This window comes from Balaenoptera physalus (genome assembly GCF_965194825.1).
Source record: "Balaenoptera physalus genome assembly, chromosome: 3".
In the NCBI taxonomy this organism is placed as follows: Eukaryota; Metazoa; Chordata; class Mammalia; order Artiodactyla; family Balaenopteridae; genus Balaenoptera; species Balaenoptera physalus.
Window position 1 is genome coordinate 135,212,165 of NC_138890.1, and position 22,859 is coordinate 135,235,023.

The 22,859-nt window shown below is 39.8% G+C and overlaps 1 protein-coding gene across 3 annotated transcripts; it reads left to right on the forward strand.

Moving 5' to 3' along the window:
- Positions 1-9,852, forward strand: ESM1 (endothelial cell specific molecule 1). Of its 3 annotated transcripts, none has more exons than XM_082455957.1 (3): positions 1-1,082; positions 4,229-4,381; positions 6,161-6,409. In XM_082455957.1, the coding sequence occupies exons 1-3, from the start codon at positions 782-784 to the stop codon at positions 6,187-6,189; spliced, it is 483 nt and encodes a 160-aa protein (XP_082312083.1). In that variant the 5' UTR covers positions 1-781; the 3' UTR covers positions 6,190-6,409. The 3 variants fall into 3 exon arrangements, with proteins under 3 accessions (XP_082312083.1, XP_082312084.1, XP_082312082.1); XM_082455958.1 differs by having other exon boundaries at positions 2-1,082; positions 5,871-6,416; XM_082455956.1 differs by lacking the exon at positions 6,161-6,409 and adding an exon at positions 7,783-9,852 and having other exon boundaries at positions 295-1,082.
- The last annotated feature ends 13,007 nt before the right edge of the window (positions 9,853-22,859 follow it).

A 22,859-nucleotide genomic window follows, 5' to 3' on the forward strand; every position in this document is an offset into this window, starting at 1 on the left:
TTGATTTTAAAGGAAATTCTCAGCGGCAGATCCACATCTTACTAGAAATATAGCGACGTCCATGATAAACTTAGATATATGCCATGTGAATTGTTTTAGAAATAACATTGGATGAGGGGTGAGAGGAAGGAAGAGAGGGTCTTTAAAAAAATCCCTTTCAAAATATTTTCTTTCTTCTGAGTATTGAAAAGGCCCACCATAACCCTTTCTTCTTCCAAATGATCTCATAGCTATTTATTGAAAGGAAATACCAAATGTTTATTTATTTTTTTTAAAAGGAGCTTCTTCGGTCCTGATGATTCATGTCGATATAATTTTCCTCATGACTGCAGAGGCTCCTAGACAAAGCTATGCCCCAACTGATGTGCTGGTGTCCGAACAATTCCTGTCCTGGAGGAGGGTGTGCAGCCTTCTTTATTCCCCCTTCACAGACGTCCTTGAGCCCTTGAGACGGATGTGAGCGAGTGTTTTAGTCCTCATGCAAAACAACCATCTAAACATAACAGATGACATCAGCTCGGGCTTTTCAATTCCTGGATGGCAGCAGCGTGTTAATCCAGCCTTCATCCTGGATTTCATAAACTAAAACAAGAGAGCCTGGCAGGAGGACAGCGCTGCTGCTGGGTTGAGGAAATTGATGACGGGGAAGCAAGCATGCGGGCAAGCCAGTGTATAAAACTCATAAACGTGTAGGCAGAGGCTCAGCTACCACTTTGGACGGCTTCTTCCCGCCAGCAAAGACCCCGCCGCGGGAAGCGGAGCCCGAGCCGCCGCGGGAAACATGAAGAGCCTCCTGCTGCTGGCCACGCTCCTGGTCCGCGCGCACCTGGCGGCGGCCTGGAGCACCAAGTACGCGGTCGATTGCCCCGAGCGTTGTGACACTCCCGAGTGCAAAAGCAGCCTGCGCTGTACGAGGACGGTGCTGGACGACTGTGGATGCTGCCGGGTGTGCGCCGCTGGCCCGGGAGAAACTTGCTACCGCACGGTCTCAGGCATGGATGGCGTGAAGTGTGGCCCCGGGCTGAGGTGTCAGTTTTACAGTGAGGAGGATGATTTTGGTGACGAGTTTGGTATCTGCAAAGGTAAAGAGTGACCCCTTTCTTCTCCCCGCCCAGGGCACACAGAGGGCTTTTAGCCAGCGAGAGAGATGAGGAGCCTTTTCTCAAAATGCGAAGAGGGAAAATGCAGGTGGGTTAGGGACCAGGTCCCACACTGATGCTGTCATAGAGAGAGAGAGAGAAAGATAACTCTGCAGATCGCAACTGAACCCAGTGTGCAAGAAAGCCCAGAAAGGAATACAGCATTTCACTCATTACGCCTAGGAGATTTTTTTTTTTTTTTCAAGTTCCGATTGAAGACTGTGTTGCCTCCTTTTCTGGAAAACTTCAGGAACTTGACAGGTAATCTGTTATGGATGGTTTAGGTGTCCTCTCTTCTGCAGTCAGTGATTACAGAGGTCTGCACTGGATAACCTCTTGGAGTGGTGACTAGCCCTGCGGTTTAGTGATTCTTTGATCTTAAAAGGGTCCACGGGATGGAGGGCACCTCTCAAGATCAAATATTTCTGATGAACACTAATGCACTTTGTGAAATAGGGCAGCTTAAGTCATCTAGCAAAATGACTCACATTCTTGGAGGAAGGTACCCTGAAGTATAAAACAAACCTCATTCCACTCTATAAAAGGTTTTGGTCATCTCGAAAAATGAGTGTAAGACCAGGAAAAATAACACCTCAAGAAAAATTAAAATTGGAACTCTGTAAAGAAAGAGGTTAGCACTCTTACAGACTTACAGAAAAACTTTATTAGGTTGAAATTATAGCTAAACAATGTAGTTAAACATTTGTAGAATTTATTTCAAACTTAGTGACTGCAGTTTACAATGTTTAACATGTTTAGAAACGAAAGAATGGTGATTTTAAAATACTCTGTGTATGGATACCTCACGATCTCATGTTAAGAACTATTATTAAGATTCAACACATATGTTATAGCCCCATTCATCAGTTTTACAGTACAAAGAAGCTTTTATTTTTATTTTTTATACATCTTTATTGGAGTATAATTACTTTACAATGCTGTGTTAGTTTCTGCTGTACAACAAAGTGAATCAGCTATAAAGAAGCTTTTAAAATTAAAGGGACTGAGAAGTTTCTAAATAATTCTGATTTTATGTGTTTAATACAACTGTAAGCTTTTATGAATGATAATCATCCAGTATTGAGCTAATCCCATTAATTCTTTTAGAAAAATATTTTATAAATCAGTTACCTTTTAGGCCACAAAACATACTAAAGGTTAGGAAATAAATGCTTGAACTTTTAGCAGAATTTTATTTTTTGCTTAGCTTATTTTTGTTTATAACCAATAAAAAGTAGAATAGTGAGGAAACATTTTCTCTGGTGGACATTCACATACATTTCTTTCAGCTGAGTAGGATCTGTATTTTCTGTAAATTATAGGGCTTATCAGCCAAGAAAAAAGTACTTCACATAGGGAAGTTAGGGAGGAAGTGGTTAACACAATCATACTTATGATATAACAAGTATATGCCGTGGATTGCTTTTTCTCTTGGCATAAAAATTGACTCTGTATGTGTGATTGTAAATGTCCAATTACATATGGGTAAAGAAACAAGCTGTAAGGCATCTGGAGTCTTTAGCACTCCAATATTCACTAAATGATTGAGGTAGCTGTTAATAAGATATATTTTTAAAAGCTGTTTAGGATAGCTCTTGGACATCCTTCAGATTGCAAGTGAGTCTGGTTTCGAACATTTACTCTCTGCTGCAAATAGTGAGGTTGTGTGAACCTCAGCAGTTAGATACATTATATTTTGCTATAGGCAAACTCTCTAGTTTAGCTTTTTTTTTTTTAAAGAACACCCCTATGAAAACTGTATACGTTAGCTGCGTATCTGGATGTTTTTTAAATATTCAGATGTTTGGTGTCACGTTGCCCAGATAACAATATTTATTGAACACCTACTATCTGCCCAGCATTATTCAGTACATTGAGGGATACAATAGAAGCATAACTGAGAATTTGGCTAAAGTTTTAGTTTTCAGTATCACTGGAGACACAGTCAGATCCCAATGCTGTGTGCTTTTCTGCCAGAGACTTTTTTCAGGATCCCTTTTAAGAACTATTCTTCCCAACAGAGAGGCCAGTGTTTAAAACCAGGTGCTTCTCTAATCTGAAGAATGCAGAGTACAGCAGTCCTAGATCTCTTTAAAAAATATATTTTGTTAATATCTATCTTGATCATTCTGTGGAATATTAGATTGCTAAAGACTTAGATGCCTCACAACTTGTTTCTTCACCCATGTGTGATTGTACATTTACAAGGATATTCTTATGCCATGAGAATAAATATTCTGCTTGACTGTTCAAGGCTGGCTAGTCTATTGAGATGCTATTTACATCATAAAACCCATGCATTTTTACTAAATGAGTTTGTTCTCTTTTTCTCAATATAGTATGTTTTAGTCTAAGTATGAAAACATCGAAGCTCTACAAGCTTCCAGATTTGGTTAGGTATACGAATATATTCTCAGCTTTCTTGTCATTTAGCATATTGGATCTTAGCTCTGCAGAGGGTTTTATTAGTGAATCCGCTTAACATCTGGAGGAGTTAGGTACATTTGTACCGCCATTTTGATAGATAAGGAAGTTGGTAAGAGTTGGAGCAGATTGAGGTTTAGCCACTTCGTGAAGAGCTAGGATGATCGCCCTCTTAGCCCCTGGTTAGTTTAAGCCCTTTCCTGTACCTTTACAACAGTAAATTGTCTGTGATTACAGGGGATTCAAATACAACATCATATCTCTTAAACTCTGTGAGGAACTGATGCACATGTCTGTTCAATTGCCCACCTTCACTGAGCTGTCACAGAGGTAGCCCATAAGACCTCATCTTTTGGTATCTAAGCAGAAAGTAGACAGAATTAAGACTGGTTCAAGGATATTGGTTACGTGTATCTGTCTTCGGTTAAACTTCACAGCAAGACACTACAAGTGAGGCATCCATTATCTGGTCTTAGTGTGTGATTTCACATTTGTGACTTAAAGTTTCAATTTTCAAAGCCTGGGACTTTTGGAGAATTGGGTTTTATCTGATAGTCAATATTCATGAGGTTTGTTCAATTCCTGAGGCTGTGCACACGGGCTGTGAGGATGGACGCGTATGTACAACAAGCAGCTCCCTCTCTCAATCTTCCCTTTATCCTTAGACTGCCCGTATGGCACCTTCGGGATGGAATGCAAACAGACCTGCAGCTGTCAGTCGGGCATATGTGACAGGGTGACCGGCAAATGTCTGAAGTTTCCCTTCTTCCAATATTCAGTAGCCAAGGCTGCCAACCAGAGATTTGTTTCTCACACAGGTAAGAATTGATTCCTGTATGAACATTGAAACATAGCCTCATTTTCAGTTTGAATAAGAAAAAATATGGATGAGTAGAATAAGATGTTGGTTTAAATGATTTAGTTTCTTTTATTTTACTTAAGGGGATGGTGGGAGGTTGTTGAAATTTGTTGCTTTTTTTCAAAGAAACCTCATTAATAATTTTGAAGATTATATAATTTTTGTAAAGTTTACCCAGTTTATATGGAGGATAAATATGATTGATTACAGAAAAAAACCTGTAATAAAAAATAACCAAGATATACAAAGTTGTTTAAATTCTTCAGTGATCTGTTTTACATACGTACTAGACAAAGCTGCTTCTCTCCCAACTTCACATAGCAAGAGTACTGTGAGGAATTTATTGGAGAAGGCTTAAGAGCCAACATAGAAAATATAAAACATTTCTTTTTTTAAGCCAAATGGAAGTGTTTAAATGGAATAATTCCAAGCATGCCTTTTTGTGGATTTTGGAGAGAATAAGAGATAGTATCTGTGATTAAAATTTGGGAGTCATCTCTAAACCTTTGAATGAAAATGTGTAATATTCACATACTGCTTGTTAGTGCTTACGTATTTCTTACACAGGTTGTTAGAATGTGAGAAATACAGCCTATAAGACCGTGCTATTAACCTATTTGGTTATCTTGTTGAATAAATTGTTAGTACAGTAAAGCTTTATTAAATTGGAAGTAGCTCATTTCAAACAACATGTAGCCAGAGCAACTGCTAGTATCAATAAACCGTATACTTTCCCCCCTCAGATACAAATAGTTGACAGTCCATATCGATTTCAGTTTTTGTTTCTGGTTCTTTGCACTTCAAATTAAATAAGATTTGAAATATTGACAAATGTGCTTATTTCCCAGCTTTACCTCCTTCTTACGTGTGGGTTCAGTTAAGTACATCAAGATAAAGGGGAAATACTGTGTTTTTCAGTGAATTATTATTTTTAAGTGTGGCTATGCCCTTAAACATTAATTTAAATTGAAAACCTGTTTTTAACCTATTAGGTGAATATCTATGTGAATACTTGATCTGGATATTGAGATCAGTATTAACATTATAAATACTCATGACTTGGCCCTATAGTTCTTGAAAAGCAAAATGGAAGAAAATTGAATTTCAAGTTTGGAAAAATTTTTTTGTTGAGGTGAAATTCACTTAACATAAAATTAACCTTTTTAAAGTGAACAATTCAGTGGCATTTGGTACATTCACAGTGTTGGGAAGCCACCATCTCTATCTAGTTCCAGAACACTTTTCTCAGCTCCAGATAAAACCAGTACCCATCAAGCAGTTACTCCCACTCTTCAACCCCTAGCAACCACCAATCTACTTTCTGAAATGAGGAATTTTTTGAATGGTTTGACTGTCTTTAGTACAGGGAAACCTATTACCTCAGCACAGCTAGCTGCCTCAAACACTTGCAGCTTCTTTTGTCTTATTTTGCTTTCTTAAAACCGTAGGCTACAAAGAACGTTGAAGGAGCAACTTTAGAATCCCTCTTCGCTCGTTTAAGATTGCACCTGAATCTTTCCCACCAAGAGAGAATTAAATCCCTGGTGAATCTTTGTTGCTGTTTGGGCTGAAGGTCTGGGGGGCTCTCGAGCTCCTCTGGAATATTCCTCAGTGATGGAACTCTGTTGTCTCACCTCCATCCTTCCTGCTGCACACACAGGAGCACGTCTTCTGCTCCTCTGGACCCTTGTGCAGTCTCTTTCCCTCGGGCCTGTCACCCTCTCTCGTTTGCTTGCAGATTCTGCAAAAATCTTGACCACTGTATAGATGCCTTGGAAACAGATACACTTGACCCTTGAACAACATGGATTTGAACTGTGTGGATCCACGTATATGCACATTTTTTCCCCAGTAAACATAGTACCTGTATTTTCATGTTACAGATCTTTAGATTAACTAAGTGTGGGGAACAGTTTGTTTTCGATTAGAGATCACAATCCGTGGAGTCAAAGAACTAGGGTTTGAGTCCTGATTCTATCCAAACCGTTTCAGCTTCCCGCCCTTGGGTGAGTCATTTACCAATTCCTTTGTTTGGGGGCAGGTATAACAGTAGGTGGGTTTTCTATTGCATGGGGGTTGGCATCCCTAACACCAGCGTTGTTCAAGGTCAACTGTATTTTGCTGGATGAAAGTTACATTAAGGGTTACACAAAAAATATTTCTGTACCCAGATTAGGTATCAAGATTCTTATTAGAAATTTATGGAAAAAGCATTTTCTGACCTAAGGTGTTGCCTTTCCTGAGCTAAAGGAGCAACTAAGGATGACTATTAGTGTAACCTCGGTCAACCTTAGTCAGGTTGAGGATGGAGCACAGAATATCCTAAAGACCTCGTGGGAAGGCTGCCCGGGAGCCCTTCCGTTCAGTTTTGCATTGTCCACGTGGGACTTCCTGGGCTTCAAGTGCTACTGTTTACAGGAGGGGGCTTGGGGCCTCTGTCCTGTCTTGGGCTTCATATCACCTCTGCAAAGCCTTTGTAAATGGCGCCAAGGTTCTTCAGCACAGGGACCTCGGAGGTGCCTTTCATACCTTGATTGCATGAGGTTGTCTTCTCTAACTTTCTACCTGTTGGTCACAACATTCTTGGCAAGTGGACTTCCCGGTTTCCCTTCTTCATTTGTTGTTGTTGTTGTTTAGTAGTGAGCTCTCCACCTTTCCAAGACTGGGAATTCACAAGCAGCTTTTTTTGGGGGGGGGGTGCGGGGTAGTGGTAAGATTTATTGAGTTTCATGAATTTACATACATTCATTTAACTGCTGGGCCGTGCTAATCTTCATATAGCAGAATGTGCACTGCTATAGCAAACACACCTCATTTTTCTTAGAAGCAGAAAATTTCATTTAAAAATTTCTAAATATTACAAACTTTTATGTAGAGCAAGAACTATCTTTATAAAAGTTCTGCCCTTTGGTCTGCCTTCTGCATTCTGGAGCCACATCGATAAGCTAATTCCTCTTCCATACCAGATAGTATAAGAATTTTACTTAGAGATCTATACTTACAGCATTTGCTCATTCCGAAAGTATTTATTAAGTGCCTACTATGTTCCAGGCACTGTTGCAACAGTGAACAAAACAAAGTCCCTGCCTTCATGGAGCTGATACTCTAGTGGTGGAGTGAGATAATACAGGGAAAAAAAGACAAATGCATATATAGAATAATGTCAGGTGATAATAGGAGAATGAAGAGAAATAATTCAAGGAGGTGATAATTGATAGAGAGCAGGTGAACACAGCATAGACTCTTGGAATCTATTAAAGATTTCATTGTAAATCCATTGTAATACAAAAATAAGACAAAACCGTATTGATCTTGAAGTTATAAACATTTGGATGTGATTTGTATTCCTTCTCATTTCAGAGCACGACATGGCGTCTGGAGATGGCAATGCAGTGAGAGAAGAACTCGTGAAGGAGAATGCTGCCCGGTCTCCTGTAATGAAGTGGTTAAATCCGCGCTGATCCTGGGTGGGATTTCCAAGAGAAGACTCTATTTTAATGATCATTCAACACACAGCCAACACTTTAGGAATTGTCTGTATTATAGCATATGGACATGTAACTTTTGGAGACTAAATGTGATTCAGGGTGGGTCCAGAAAAAAACTGTAGGCTACTAACAGTCCATAAAATGCATATGACTGGAGACTTTTAGATATTTGTTAAATATTTGAATGCATATAGATTTGTTTAATATGTGTTTATAGTAATAGTGAAGAACTAAAAATGCAACTTAGATAATCTTAACCTGGAGGGAGATCAGCCAAAGAGAAAGCTAGCCGAACCTGAAGACCACAGCGCGTCCACGGTTCTTGACTCGATGTACATTAATGTTGGGATATGGGCGGAGGCAGAGTTAGCAGCAAGAGAAGGTGGCGTTGGGGGTGGGAGAGTATGACATTTAGATATTCCTTGTGGTAGCCTCAGTAGAATTTAATTGTGCTTTTTTTTCACTTTGGGAAAAGTGAAAACAAAACAGTCCCTGAAGGAAGTGGGATGTTTGAAGCTTGCGGGAGTTTGAGTAGTAGCCTTGAATTGAGGCAGGTTTCAAAGGGCTGCTAATGTAGTTCCCAGGTTACCGCATCTGAAGGATGGTTCTGGGGCACAGGGCAAACACACACTTCCATAAATGGTTTTAAAGAATGCCACCTCAGATTGAGAGAGCAAGGAAGTATTTTGCACACTTGGGGGAAGTGTGAAGGTAAATATTTATATATTTTTGTAAACAGTTGTTAGTACAAGTCATCCTCCATACCCATATTTATCACCCTCTTGAGAAAATAAACATAATATTGTTGTTTAAAATGGTTAGAATAAAAGTATAACTCTATAAGGTTTTCAAACACCCAAGGCATGGTAAATTTATTATTAATAATTATAGTAATATTAACAGTAATAAGTATACGAGAAACCTAGAAAAATTTAGTCACTATGGATTTATAAAATGTCAAAAACTTGAGCAACAGAGGGAATTTATTTAAAAGTAAGTGCAGTGACATAGATGAGTTTTAAATTCAAAGTAGAAAAAGCTTTTTAGGAGGTTTGGAAGAGAGTCAATTTCAGCAGGAAACGTCAACTTTAAAATATAGTTCATATTAATGTATTTTTTTCTTTAAACTTGGTTGATAAGTGGAATTTTGAGTACACTTGGAAGGATCTTAGCACAAACAGGACTGTTGTACTAGATTTTGTTAGGAAATATTTGCAGAAGTATTTTATTTGGAGTGAAGAATTATTTAAGAATTATTTCACTATTTACCTGTATTTTATTCTCAAAGTTTGCCAACAGAGTTGTGAATGTGTGTGTGGCAGGGTCTTTGAATGTAAGCTGAATAAGCTGTTAGGATTTGTTTTAAAAGGACAAGTTTATTATTGATCAATAAAAAAAACAAGACAGCCTCTCCGAGTCCATTCATGACTTCGTTAATCATTAAAATATTTAAATGATTCATTCAATGAATAAGAACTCTTTAATACATATCAAAGGACAGGCTCCTCATGTAAATTTTCTGCTACAGATAAGCATCTTCTGTCAAAATGTGAGACCAGAATATGTATTTCTGCCTCACATTTTTGGTCAACCGATGCCGTAGAGCTTCCTGAAAAGTTGGTCCTTATACATTAACCCATTCCACAGAGGCAAAACAAAAACCAAAAACCAAAAAAACTTCTACTGGTGTTTGAAAGTGGTTGCAAACTTTTCAGTTAGGCAAAGACAAACCTTTCAGTGCCCATAAAAGAGCAGTAAAAAAAAAAAAAAAAAAAAAAGAGAGAATAGTAACATACAGATTTGAAGCTTGAGAGTATCATATTCAAGAATAGTATTAAACCCAACATTGTAAATCAACTATACTTCAATAAAAATTAAAAAAAAGAATAGTATATGTTCACTCAGCCTTATATGCAAATTATGGAAATATTTTAAGTGAATCAATACAATGTGGAAAAAATTATGTTTGTCTTAGGAAAAACATCCAGTTTGCATGAATTAATTCTTTTTTTTAAAGTTTTTTTAAAAAAATTAATTAATTAATTAATTTATTTATTTTTGGCTGTGTTGGGTCTTCGTTTCTGTGCGAGGGCTTTCTCTAGTTGCGGCAAGTGGGGGCCACTCTTCATCGCGGTGTGCGGGCTTTTCACTGTCGCAGCCTCTCTTGTTGCGGGGCACAGGTTCCAGACGCACAGGCTCAGTAGTTGTGGCTCACAGGCCCAGTTGCTCTGTGGCATGTGGGATCTTCCCAGCCAGGGCTTGAACCCGTGTCCCCTGCATTGGCAGGCAGATTCTCAACCACTGCGCCACCAGGGAAGCCCTCTGCATGCTTTTTTTTTGTTTTTGTTTTTGTTTTTGTTTTTTTGTTTGTTTGTTTGGTTGGGTTTTTTTTGCGTGCTTTTTGATTGCAATTTTTTTGAGCATGCAATTTTAAACTATATACATAGTATGGTATTTGTACATTATGCTCATTATAAAACATACACTCAAACTAGAAATTTTTAAAAGGATAAGAAATAAATAGAAATAGAAGTTCTGAGATTTTCTTCCTACATCCCAAGGGGCCATCCTGGGAAACACCTGAGAAGCAAAAGAAAATGCCATAGGTCAGTGGTCTGAAATGAGGCCCAACCTCATTTGATATTAAAGAGAAACCAAGCTGGCAAGTATTCCATACAATAAATATTTCTGGAATGAATGGATGGATGGATGAGTGGATGAGTGAAAGGATGGATGGGTAGCTAGGAGGGTGGAAGGATAGATGGGAAGAGAGATGGACGGGTAGATAGATGAATGGATGATCAGAGGGATGAATGAATGAAGCTGGTGATAGGCCTTCTGTCTCCAGCAGAGCTGCAGCTACTGAGGGAGTAGATGGACTCTCATTTCCTTTCATCCGCCAGCTCCTCTCTTTCCTTAATGGCTAACTTATTGTGCCTATTGGGATTGAAAAAACCGGGGGCGTATGTTAGAGTCAATGAATATAACAAATAAGGATGCCCAGAGCAACAGAGACAGGGAGTGCATCTGCCGCAGGCATTGCACACATCACCGTGGTAGCAAAAATATAAAGTAATTTCCTTGGTAGCCAAACTGGGTGGTCATTTTCTGTGAGAGGCTATCTGGGAGGACTGTTGTTTCCATCCTACACTTTATTCCTTCCCTTTACCCTGAGCTCCCTAGGAGAAAAGAATCCATAGATTTAATTCAACATCACACAGATATTTAGAGGGTGAATTGATTATTTCTGATTACCCATCAGTTAACGTTAGTCATTAAACTAAGGCTTATCTTTAAAAGGGTATGTATTATAGAGCAGCGGTTCTCAAATTTTAATGTGCATCAGAATCCTTGATAAAACACAAATGACTGATTCAGTATGTCTGAGGTGAGGCTCAAGGATTTTCCATTTTAACAAGTTTCCAGGTGATAGAGGTGCTGCTGGTCCAGGGACCGCACTTTGAGAATCACTGATATTGGGAAATCTAGATTTGCCTAGAAGGGAGATAAACTAAGGGGTTTATCAAAAGCAATAATTGTTGGCCTTATGAAAGAATGCACTGCAATATTTCTTAGCCACTTGGTTCATTTAATTTTTTGTTTGAAGATACATAACTATTTAAGTAGCTGAGAAGGTTGAAATGTCAGAAACATTAAGCTAAACTGTGGAGACTTGTGAGGTACAAGTAGAAGATTATAGGAGGAGGATAGAGGTGGGAGAACCAAAGACTTAGGAAACAATCAAGGAGACTGTGGCCTCAAGAAGAGTGACAAGTGGTGCCATGCATCATGGAGCGATCAGGCAGACCTGAAGAGTCCCTGGTGGCCAGAGTCAAGCAGTGTCCGTGAAGAGGTCAGGCTGGATGTGTGAATGAAGGGCATTGCATGCAGGTGAGCACTGTTCCAGAAGGTCATCTGGGAAGGACAGAACAGCAGTTAGTCTGCAACTGGAGAGGAGAAACCCTAGTGACTAGCAGAGTATTTCTTTCTTTCTCTCCCCCTCTCGCCCAAGATTAGAGAGACACCGTTCTAAGCTAACGGTTATCAGTCAGAAATGGAGATAAAGGCTTTCTGAAGCGATGGTATAGTTTGATGTGATTACATGAATCCAGTTTAGAAAATTCCACTTACATAGATTTTTGAGATGTAACTTTTACATAGTAGATATATTTATACACTTTTCAACCCCCTAGAAAATACAGCAGTGCATGGAAATCTGAGATACTGGGGTTGAGAAGAGGGGCCTAAAGAATTAGTCTAAATCTTTTATTTTACAGATAAAAACACCCCTAGGTCCAAATAATTTCAGTGATAAAATGTTACGCTTGGTGGTGAAAACTCTGCTACTTATCATTGTACCACTTTTAGCCATTGATTTTTAGAAATGAAAACATTAAAGTCTTTAGTTTACCTACCCCATATTTAAAAATATGCACACGCACACACACACACAAAGACTCATACACATATATATGAAAGTTTAAAAAAGTATACACCCTTTCATGCAAAAATTGTACTTTTATAAGTTTATTCTAAGGAAATAATTTTTTAAAGTGTTCAAAAATGTTTTTACAACTAATTTTCCAGCTTTTACAACATTGAAAATTTATAAATGATGTGAAAATGTCGTGGATAGGGTATTGGTTAAAGAAATGACAGTGGAGCCAAGAACGGACTCTGATTTAAACATTGAAAATGATGAGGTGCATAGAGTGATTGACGTGTTCACTGCAAAGCAGAGGGCGACAATGTATTTAGTGCTAGCATTTGGTCAGGTAGTGCGGCCGACGGTGGAGCACACAGGGTCTTCCTTGCCGAAACCACAATCAGGATGCAGAATCCTTTTAGATTTCCATGGCTCCCTCTCCCCAGCTGTTTTTTTTTTTTTTTTAACATCTCTATTGTAGTATAATTGCTTTACAATGTTGTGTTAGTTGCTGCTGTATAGCAAAGTGAACCAGCCATACATACACATATATCCCCATATCTCCTCCCTCTTGCATCTCCCTCCCACCCTCCCTATCCCACCCCTTTAGGTGGACACAAAGCACCGAGCTGATCTCCCTGTGCTATGCGACTGCTTCCCACTAGCTATCTGTTTTACATTTGGTAGTGTATATATGTCCATGCCACTCTCTCACTTCGTCCCAGCTTACCCTTCCCCCTCCCCGTGTCCTCAAGTCCATTCCCCAGCTGTTTTTTAAAGTGATACCTTTATCAGGTTTGCCTGAAACATTCACCTTAGTTTTCATAGAAACAACAATCCTCTTTTTGTGCTGCTAGCTTATTGATCTTTTCATATTTAAATTATGTAAAAGGATAACTGGCACAAACAAGTTTGGGAAAAAATGCAACAGGCTTTTGGTATGTTTTTATTTCAACTGGTAGAAGTTCAAGTGTGCATGTGCATCCCAGAGGGAGACCTGCCTGCCTGCATCCTTCAGTGGACACGAGGAATGTCAATAGTCTTATGTTATACAGAGAGAATGGAGCTGCATGTGATTTCTCTGAGAATATTAAGTGAAGGTTGCTTGAGAGCACCTCGACTGTATATTAAGTGAAAAAATCACACTGCAATGCTATATGAATAATATTATCTTTTGTGAAAAAAATATAAATGGATAAAAATTGGGATATTAACAGTGATGCTTATTTTATTCTTTACACCTTTAGGTATTTTCTAGAATTTTGCAGTTAGTTTTATAATTGAGGAAAAGAAAAAATTTCTTTCCATTTTTGAAAGCTTAAATTGTAGTAAATTTAAACAAGTGAAAACAAATTAGTGGTTTATTACATGCAAGGTGAACTAAGAGTATCATCCTATATTTCAGTTGTTTTAGATGTTCTTTGTTGTCCTGGCACTTTGTTAAATATAGAGATAGGGTTTCAAAGCAAGTAAATGTAGAGAATTGTAGTTTTCTTGCAAATACTAGAAAGGCTACAACACACATTAGCATACATTGCACCTCTCTTGTGGAACAAATCTTGGTCCAACAGAAGCAAAGCCAGTGAATACTTAGAAAGTATAGATAAAGGTCTCTGGATTATAAGTACACATTTTAAATTACAGTATACCTTCTGCACCTATGCACAGAAATGCTATCTGCTTAAGCGGGTGGTCAGGCCACCAGGGTTTTTAAAGTATTTCCTGACACCTGTGAAGTTGGTAAATATTTCCTGTTTTTGTTGTGTCTAGAGAAAACAGGAATTAACAACTTGGAAGTGATTATTAAACAAACATTGTGAATGACTTCTGCATAGGCAGTTCCCAGTATGAGATTTCATTTTCTTAAAATCTATCATAACATATTTCTCTTAAGGGAAAAAGTAATGGTCATAATAATCTGACAACTGACTGAATGGTGGAGGATAAACCTTATACCCAGGAGGAATGGCACCTATATTAGTGGTGGGATGCGTCCTATGCACTTTCAGAATTTAAATAGAAATCCAATTTATAAGTCTTCAAAAGTAAGCAAAATTGAGAAAGTAAGCAATGACTATCCTTTCGATGGCTTTGTGCTAAGTATACATAGTTAACCTTTTTGAAAAATATTTTTGATTATCTTAAGTACTATGGAAGGAACCTAGAGTTTTTGATCAGACGGAGCCACGATTAATTCACTGCAGTACTCACTAGTTATTGACTTCAGGTGTGTTCTTTAACCCCACTGTTCCTTCGTGTCCTCTGTGTAAAGTGTAGGTAATGGCTTATGTGCAAAGTTATAAGGACCTTTGCACACCTTCTATGTATGTCATTTTATCCTAACCCCGTGTCTGCATATTCTAAGCTTATGAAATAATGCAGATAATTTAAGTGTTACTATATAAGCCACCCTCATTTTTTTTTTTTTTTGGTGTTTCAGATGTCCCTTAAGTGCAGCAAGACTGAAATATTTAAAATATTTCACATGTTCTGTTGAAGACGAATAAATAAAGAGACTGAAGAAAATCCACTGACTTCTTAACAAACTTGAAGATGTCTGTAAAAGGTAAATAGCAATGAATAAAATTCAAGTAATATCGTTTGAAACCCTCTCACAATTCTACAAAAGAAGTGACTATTTTTAAAGAACAAATAATAGTGTTCTATTTAAATCTCCAAACAATTATTAGTATGCTCCTGAAAAAAAAAAAAAAAGATACAATGCTTCAGGAGAATGCAAGGGAGCCCTACAGATGTGGTACACTTCCCTGTGTATTATTTTTAGTTTTCTATTCCTGCCTTTTATTTTGGGACTTGGCCCGCTTCCTTTGTAGTTTCCCCTTAACTTGTTCATACCTTTCTTTCTTATATAATGCATTTTAAGCTGCATTATTTTTCACCTCTCAAAGGAAACTCAAGGAATGTTGACCAGTTCAGAAACCCCTGCTAGTCTTGGCAACAACAGATTTCTTGGTTTGGAAACAACCTTGGACATACAGGGTCATAGCTGACTTTCTAGTTATTTAATGAATCAGAGCTACAGAGGGTTCGGAGACCAGAGCTTCATAGATTTTGAACACCATTTCCATGAAATTATTTCATGCCTTGCAGAAATTGGAGGAATTTGAAAATGGACTCTGTTTTCAATAGATTTATACAAAAGCAAAATCCAGTTTAAAAAGTATGGAGAAAGTCCAGGAAGTCTAGTTTAGGGCTAGTTCACCTTTTGTCTATGAGAAGTTAGGCAATGTGGTCGCAGCAGCATTCATCCTGCACAAGCAGAGTGAGGAGATGGGAAGTAAAGGTCCCCGTCTTTAAAGAGCCCTACAGAGAAACTGTGGAGATGGGACAGACAAAACTGAAACACACAGGTGCACAATGGAATCCTGTGTGGTAGTTTATGGTTCTTGGGTGGCAAGCAAAACAAAACAAAACAGTGAAAAAATTGACTTTGGCCAACTTCAACAGAAGTGTAATTGGTAGGTTATGGGGTGTCTCACGAGATGGAAAAACAAAACACCTACTGAATCAATCAATTTGGAAGATGCAGGGCAGCTTGGGAGGTGCAGGTGACAGGAGTGAATAGACATCCTTGCTGGAGCACTGCTGCTGGGACGGAGAGCTACAGTGGTTTTGTTCCTATTCTAGTGCTGCTTCTTTTTGGAATTCCTTTTAGGGGTATTACCCTCAGGCTTTGCGGCCTGTTTTAATGAAGAGCTCAGTGGTGACAAACATTCTTCCTTTGTAGGTGGATTTCATTTTTGGCTATAGTCAAAGCCATTCAAAGCCCAGTCTGGCCAATGAAGTGTTGATTAATTTGGGCAGAACTGTTTTGGTAAAAAAAAAACCCAGTTGTGTAAGATAACAGGATAAGATAACAAGTAGGAATGGGATTGGGGCAGGAAAGAGTGCCTTGGGGAATCAAGAAACTCACTCTGTGGTCTTAGGGTGTTAGGAAGTAGGGACCCACCCTAGGTCATTTGTGTTGTTGGCGCTCTTGGGAGAATTGGTGCACCAAGTGTTTTTGTGGGTTGTGTTTCTCAAGTGTCTTTGTGGGTAGGTTGAAGCTTCTCAATGAATGGAGCAGAGACATGACCAGGTTCAGATGGCACCGGCATGGGGGCAAGGGCTGTGGTGTCAGTGGCGGGAAGCAGTCACCCTTTGACCTGTCTCATAGTCTGACCATTAATTTCTTTCTTTCTTTTATTTTTCTTAAATGACTTTATTTGCTGTCAAAGACAAAAACATTATTACTCACAATTGCATTAAGGTTAAATTGTCTTTTACAAAAATTCAGTTATTTAACATCAATGACTTCTTGTTCTTCATCTTGAAGTATATTTTTAAAAACCTCTTCCTTTCAATCCTACCTAAATAGCTACAACTTATGCTCAAACAGGAAAAACATATAATAAGCATACATATTGAACGTGGGAATGATAAAGTAAATGTGATAAAATGTTAACCTTTGAGGAATCTGGATGAAGGGTATATGGAAACTTTTTTTTCTATTCTTGAAACTTTTCTGTAAATCTGAAGTTAGGTCAAAGTAAAGGTTAAAAAAGTGATCACTGATATTTTGATCAGCCTTCCCATGTTGTTTCCTTTACTGTCTTTTCCTCATTGTCTTTACAACAATTAGGTCAACATAACACCTATTAAAAACCTTGAAAAGCTGCTACTCTTAGGAAATGTGCTCAGGATGGTGACCACCCCCTTGCTTCTGAAGCCCTGAAAAGCACTACTTGTCCATCTCTGAGTTTGCATGGGGGCCTTGACACCCAGAAGTAACAGGAAAAGCCAGGGCTGCATCATCGAGGGACCAGAACACCTGCTTTTTGCAGGTGGAAGTGCAGCAGGGCTATGTCAAGACTGACTCTGACACCTGCAGTGAGTAAAGGCAATGACCGGCGGGAGGTGTCCACGCCTAAGGGAGACGATGTATCCGAGGCTGAGGAAGAGTTTCCCAGGGCAGATGCAAGATTCCTCTTAACCCTATGATCATTATCACTCACTGTAAAGCACCACATCTGGTCAACATTATCTTCTTTTGTTTGTGCAATTAGTTTTCAGGCGATAAAGGATTCACGGATCCAGCTATTCCACTTGGGTGTCTATCTGCAGAAAACGAAAACACTAACTTGAAAAACTATCTGCATCCCCAAGTTCATTGCAGCATTATTTACAATAGCCAGGATATGGAAGCAACTTAAATGTCCATTAATGAATGAATGGATAAAGAAGTGTGGTATATATGCAATGGAATATTATTCAGTCATGAAAAAGAAATAAATCTTTCCATTTGTGACAACATGGATTAACCGTGAGGGCATTATGTTAAGTGAAATATGTCAGACAGAGAAATACTGTATGGGCTCACTTACACGTGGGAATCTAAAAAATAACAAGAAAAAAACCAAGCTCATAGACACAAAGAATGGATCGGCAGTTGCCAGAGGCAGAGGTGGGAGGGGGAGGGGGCAAAATGGGTGAAAGTGGTCAAAAGGTACAAACTTCCTGTTATAAAATAATGGGGATTAACGTACAGCATTGTGACTATAGTTAATGCTATTATTTTTATGTGAAAGTTGCTGAGAGAGTAAAAGTTCTCATCACAAGGAAAAAATGTGTAACTATGTATGGTGATGGGTATTCATTAGACTGTGATCGTTTCTCGATGTACACAAATATTGAATCATTATGCTGTACACCTGAAACTAATATCATGTTATATGCCAATTATGCCTCGATTAAAAAAGAATTAATGAACTATGTTTAGTGGTTCCTATTCAAGCAAGATTAATATCCCATTTTCAGAGAAACACTTTAATTGATGGGGAAATGCTTATATTTATGTATTTCCATCTTCATAGGTTGGTGGCAGTCACTGAGACTGCTCTGGTATGTCAGGGTTGTAATTCTGAAATTCAGGATCGATGTGAATTTTGACTGCTTGATGGATGAAAACTCAGATGGGAAAAACTGGGTCAGATGTTTTCACCTCTTCTAGTGTCTGTTTTCTTTCCTCTAAGTGCTGGCTCTGCTGCCCTCATTTAGTTTTCTGTGTGTTTTGAAGTAAGGAGAAAAGGTCTGAGAGGGAGTCGGTTTCCTGGGGAAGAATGCATGTGAGGGCGTTGGGGTAAATCTTCTCAGACAAGTTGTTTACTCACTGACAAGGGAGGTGAACTGTGTGTGGCTTTGGGGGACATTTTATTTGTGTCTTTTGGAATGACACACCTTGGGGGTGTTAAAGTGAACTCATTATGCTGTGGGAAAAGTTTTTTCCTTAATGACTCGAAAACATGGGCTTGTTATTCTGAAAAAGCAGAGTACATCCTCATTCCACACAAACAATGTGACATGGACCTGGAGCCCGGCCAAGGTTTTCTATGAATAGAACTTAGCAAAGAGAGTGTTAGAAACACTTTGGATTCGCAGGGAAATCCTGGATGCTTGATCCCAACGAAAGAGATAATTTACCTGCTCTTCAAAGGTAGAAATTAAGAGGATTCCCTCTTGTCCTTCTACACAGCACCGGACCAGGGCTTCCTGGTGAGCTTAGTAAGCTGAGATAATGTTGGCGCCTGCCATCTGAGAGACATTTGCTTTTGAATTCTTCTTCCAGAAGTAACATGGATTTCGATGGAGAGAATATACATAAATGATCTGCTCGGGGAGCGGTGGATGGTGTTGAACAGGGAAGTGCCAGCTGGTCCGGCCTGCACTGTGTTCTGCCAATGCCGGGCTTTGGTCTAGGCTTGTTTGATGACAAGGAAAAGAAATCCAATCAAAGGGGTTCAAGTTCAAGTTAAAAAAAAAAACGTGGGTGAGTGGGTAGCTGGTTTTTTCTGGCCACGCCTTGAGGCATGCGGGATCTTAGTTTCCCGAAACAGGGATCTAACCCGTGCCCTCTGCAGTGGAAGCGCGGAGTCCTAACCACTGGACCACCAGGGAAGTCCGGGGGGCTATTTTAAGGATATAGAAATCTTATAAAGTATGTCTGGCCCTATGGGACTGGAGAGGCATCTGGAATAGAGACCACTCCTCTCTCTCCCTCTGTGGTCACTTTGTTCCTCATCTTGTTTCACTGTTTATGCCTGGTGCACTCTTCTCTCTGTTAAGTGGCTTCTTCTGTGTAACCATCATATCAATAATACCAATGGTAGCTTACACTTTTGAGTGTTTATTCTGCACAAGCCTTGTTCTAAGAGTTTTATGTATATTAATTTGTTTAGGCTTCACAACAACCCCATGAGGCAGGTACTATTTTTATGCCCACTTATTAGACGAGCACTCTGAAGTATAGTGAGGTAGGGTAGCTTGCCCAGGGTTAGCAGCTAATATGTGGCAGAGCTGGGTCTCAAACTCAGTCATTTTGGCTAAGGTTTGGCTCCAGCTCTACTTTGACTTGCATAAGGTATTGCCGTGTTTTGGCAGTAATTTCTTCCCCAACTCTACATAACCTTTTATTTCTAGAGCTCAAACTCATTGGTTGACTACAGAGCAGTCTCTGGGTACATAAGTACAGATTTTTGAGAGAAAAATTCTGCTTGGTCAACAGGCCAACTAATTCATCTTTTTGAAAAAATATTATCTATTGTAGCTCTTTCACTATGCATTCAAACTCTTTTTTGACAGTAAGTGACAGAAACCCAGTATAAAATCATTTAAATAAAAAAGGGAATTTATTAGTTCTCCTAACTGAGAATCCCAGAAAGTAGGTCTGGCTAGTTTCAGGTCTGGCTTAATCCAGGCACTACACTTATGTCATCAGGGTTCTGTCTCACTCCCCATCTCTCAGAAGCGGGGGTCAGCGATTGCTGGTCTAATGTAGTGACTACAGAACTTCCTAATAGCCTGAGCTTAGAAGAAAGAAACATTTAGGTGCCAGGAGACGTGAATCTGGTCCATGTTGCACACCCAGTGAGGGTTGTGAAATTGGGCAAGTAACTCAATCTCTCTGGGCCACAGTTTCCTCATCTGGAAAATGAGGGTCTTGGTTCACTGACCTCTAGGGACTCCTTTCACTTTTAAAAGTCTACTATTCTATCTTAAAGATCTTAAATTATACTTTGTTCCTCTGAGCCACAATGATTGTCTTATTACTCAAAATGATTGAGAGCAGAAGACTGAATCCAGCGAGGATGTGTGTGAGCAGGGAGACTCACGGGCATATTGCAGAGTTGGCTTCCCATGCAACGCAATTCGATCACAGAGCTCTCACCTGCCCTCCAGTTTCTCCCACTGTCTAGCACAGTGCCTGAAACTCCAGTATTGATACAATTTAGGTTTTAGGTCAGAGACCCAAGTTATTTTGCACTATGCTTGCCCGGTTCTCTCTAATCACACTGACTTTAGTGCATCTTGTTCTCTTGTCTATAATGCTCCCCTGACCCCCATCCTTTGCTGATTTAACTCAGTCGTTCTTTAAATTTCATTCTAATTGTCCACTTTTTTAAGGAAACTTTCCCTAGATTCCTAGACTTGGCTAAATTACTCTCTGATATGCTCTCCAAGCATCATGTAGTTTCTCTGCAGGCATCTATGAGAGATGCAATTATCTAGCAGTTAGGCACACTAAGTCTTTTCTTGAGACCATAAGCTCCATGATGGTACAAACTGCATCTAATTATTTTTTCTCACCATTTATCTCTAGGAAGTAGCACAGTGCTTGGCATATAGTAAGGAGTCAATAAATGTGTGTTAAATTTTTAGTTTTAAGCTGGTTTACTTCATCAGGAAAAATTGTCGAGAGCAAAGTTTCCCTTCTGTGCATTTCTCTTCAACTTACATTCTACAGGTGTGGTCTGTGGTTGACTAAGAAAGTGATAGGTGAGGGGATAAGGACCCGGAACTCCCACCCTCTCACTTAGTCAAGAGATAGCAGGTGTGATCAGGCTTTTCTTCCTTGGCATTTACCCTCTCCATATAAACCCTTAACACCAAGCACCATGTAGAACCAAAGGCTCTCTTAGGAGATGCTATGTCCAGCCCTCACTCAGCAGGATGTGAAAACCACCCTGCCTCTGAACTCACATACCCAGGGCATGCTTCTGTGTTAGCTAGTGTTCAGTGATCAAAGGTAGAGTCTGGTTGTTGCTAACAGTGGTCATAAGAGGGGAAGCAGAGCCTTCTTTCAATCCACACCTCTTTTCACTATGTACGGAAGAATTGCAACCTCCATGGGTCCTTGACACCTGGGCTGTGCCAGCTAAAGGACAGACCCCAAAGCAGAATAGGATGGTGACATTTGGCTTTACTTCGTTTCCTTCCATCCTCCTCAAGATCCCGGAGGACTGACTGTATGGTACTGACAAGTCTGCTGAGAGAGTCAAGGGAGGGGGAGCTCGCTAATGTGGAGAGCGCGGACAGGCCGAAAGGACGAATACAGCCGTGCAGGTCTGCGCTGGAAACTCCAGCACGCTGCCCAAAGACTCCTTCAGGAATGAAGGACTGACTCACCATTTGCTGGGAGTGCTGCCAGCAGGCAGATGCCCTCAGATGCCAGCTTCCTTTCAGAATTGCCTCTGCTAAGGAGAGTTTTTCTGGGGGGGCTGCCTGCATCCATAGACTAACCAACATGGGGGTCTAAAGTCCCAGTCCCCTTGCCCCAGCCTGAGACAGCTCTGAATGGTCTCCCCAGCTTCAAAACTCCCAGCAGGCTCCCCTGAGTTTTCTGTGGAGACGGCATCACAGGTCAGCTTTTCCCTCTGTCTAATCCTGTTCCCTTGGCCTCCCCCTCCCCTCCCTCCCTTCCCTCCCACAGGTGTTGCTCCAACGATGTTCCCTAATAAACCGCTGGCACATTCATCTCCATCTCAGAGTTGACTTCCTAGGGAACTCAACCTGTGAAAAGCAGCCAGCCGAGAGGGTACTGGGGGTTTCCACACAATCTGCGTTCGCGCACCAAGTTGTAGCCAGTGTGGTGCAACGGCTGCTTTTTTTGTGATCATTTGCCCTGAGTGGGTGCCTTTTTTTGGTAACTCTTCTGCCTGCAGGGGGCGCCTTTGTGTAGTTCATCAGCAGGGAGGAACCACTTTTGTAATTTATCTGCCTAGTGGGTGTTCTTTTGCAATCTGCATTAAGCCACTAGAAAGTGTCTTTTGCCAACCCAAGCTTTCCATATTGCCAGTGTGCAGGCCTGTTGCTTAAGTTTGGATAAACTACAAAAAAGATAAAAATATTTCTGGGAAAAAAATCAAGGAGGAAGTGAAATATAGTGTCTTGAATTTGAGGGAAAAAATAAACTAAAAGGAAATTCCATAGGTAGTTCATCAGAGCTCAGGTCCTTGGGATTTTATTAATCTGAAGGGGAAAAATGCAAAACGGAAATCACTCTTCAGAATTAAAGGCGACTCTTGAGGTGGCAGGAAAATGGCTGTGGAGTCCATTGCTATTTGCTATTTAGGCACAATCAAAAAATATTTTTCAGTGTTGTGTGGCATCTCCTGGGTATTGCAGTAGCTCACCACAATACCATGGGTTCTTGGCAAACAATAGGCAGGAACCAGAGAAAAGGCACC

What these genes read in the sequence shown, in the direction of transcription:
- ESM1 (XM_082455956.1), top strand. Translation starts at nt 782, where the DNA reads ATGAAGAGCCTCCTGCTGCTGGCCACGCTCCTGGTCCGCGCGCACCTG. An exon ending in CGAGTTTGGTATCTGCAAAG is followed by an intron (nt 1,083 to 4,228) that starts GTAAAGAGTGAC and finishes CTTTATCCTTAG; the next exon opens with ACTGCCCGTATGGCACCTTC. An exon ending in GAGATTTGTTTCTCACACAG is followed by an intron (nt 4,382 to 7,782) that starts GTAAGAATTGAT and finishes TTCTCATTTCAG; the next exon opens with AGCACGACATGGCGTCTGGA.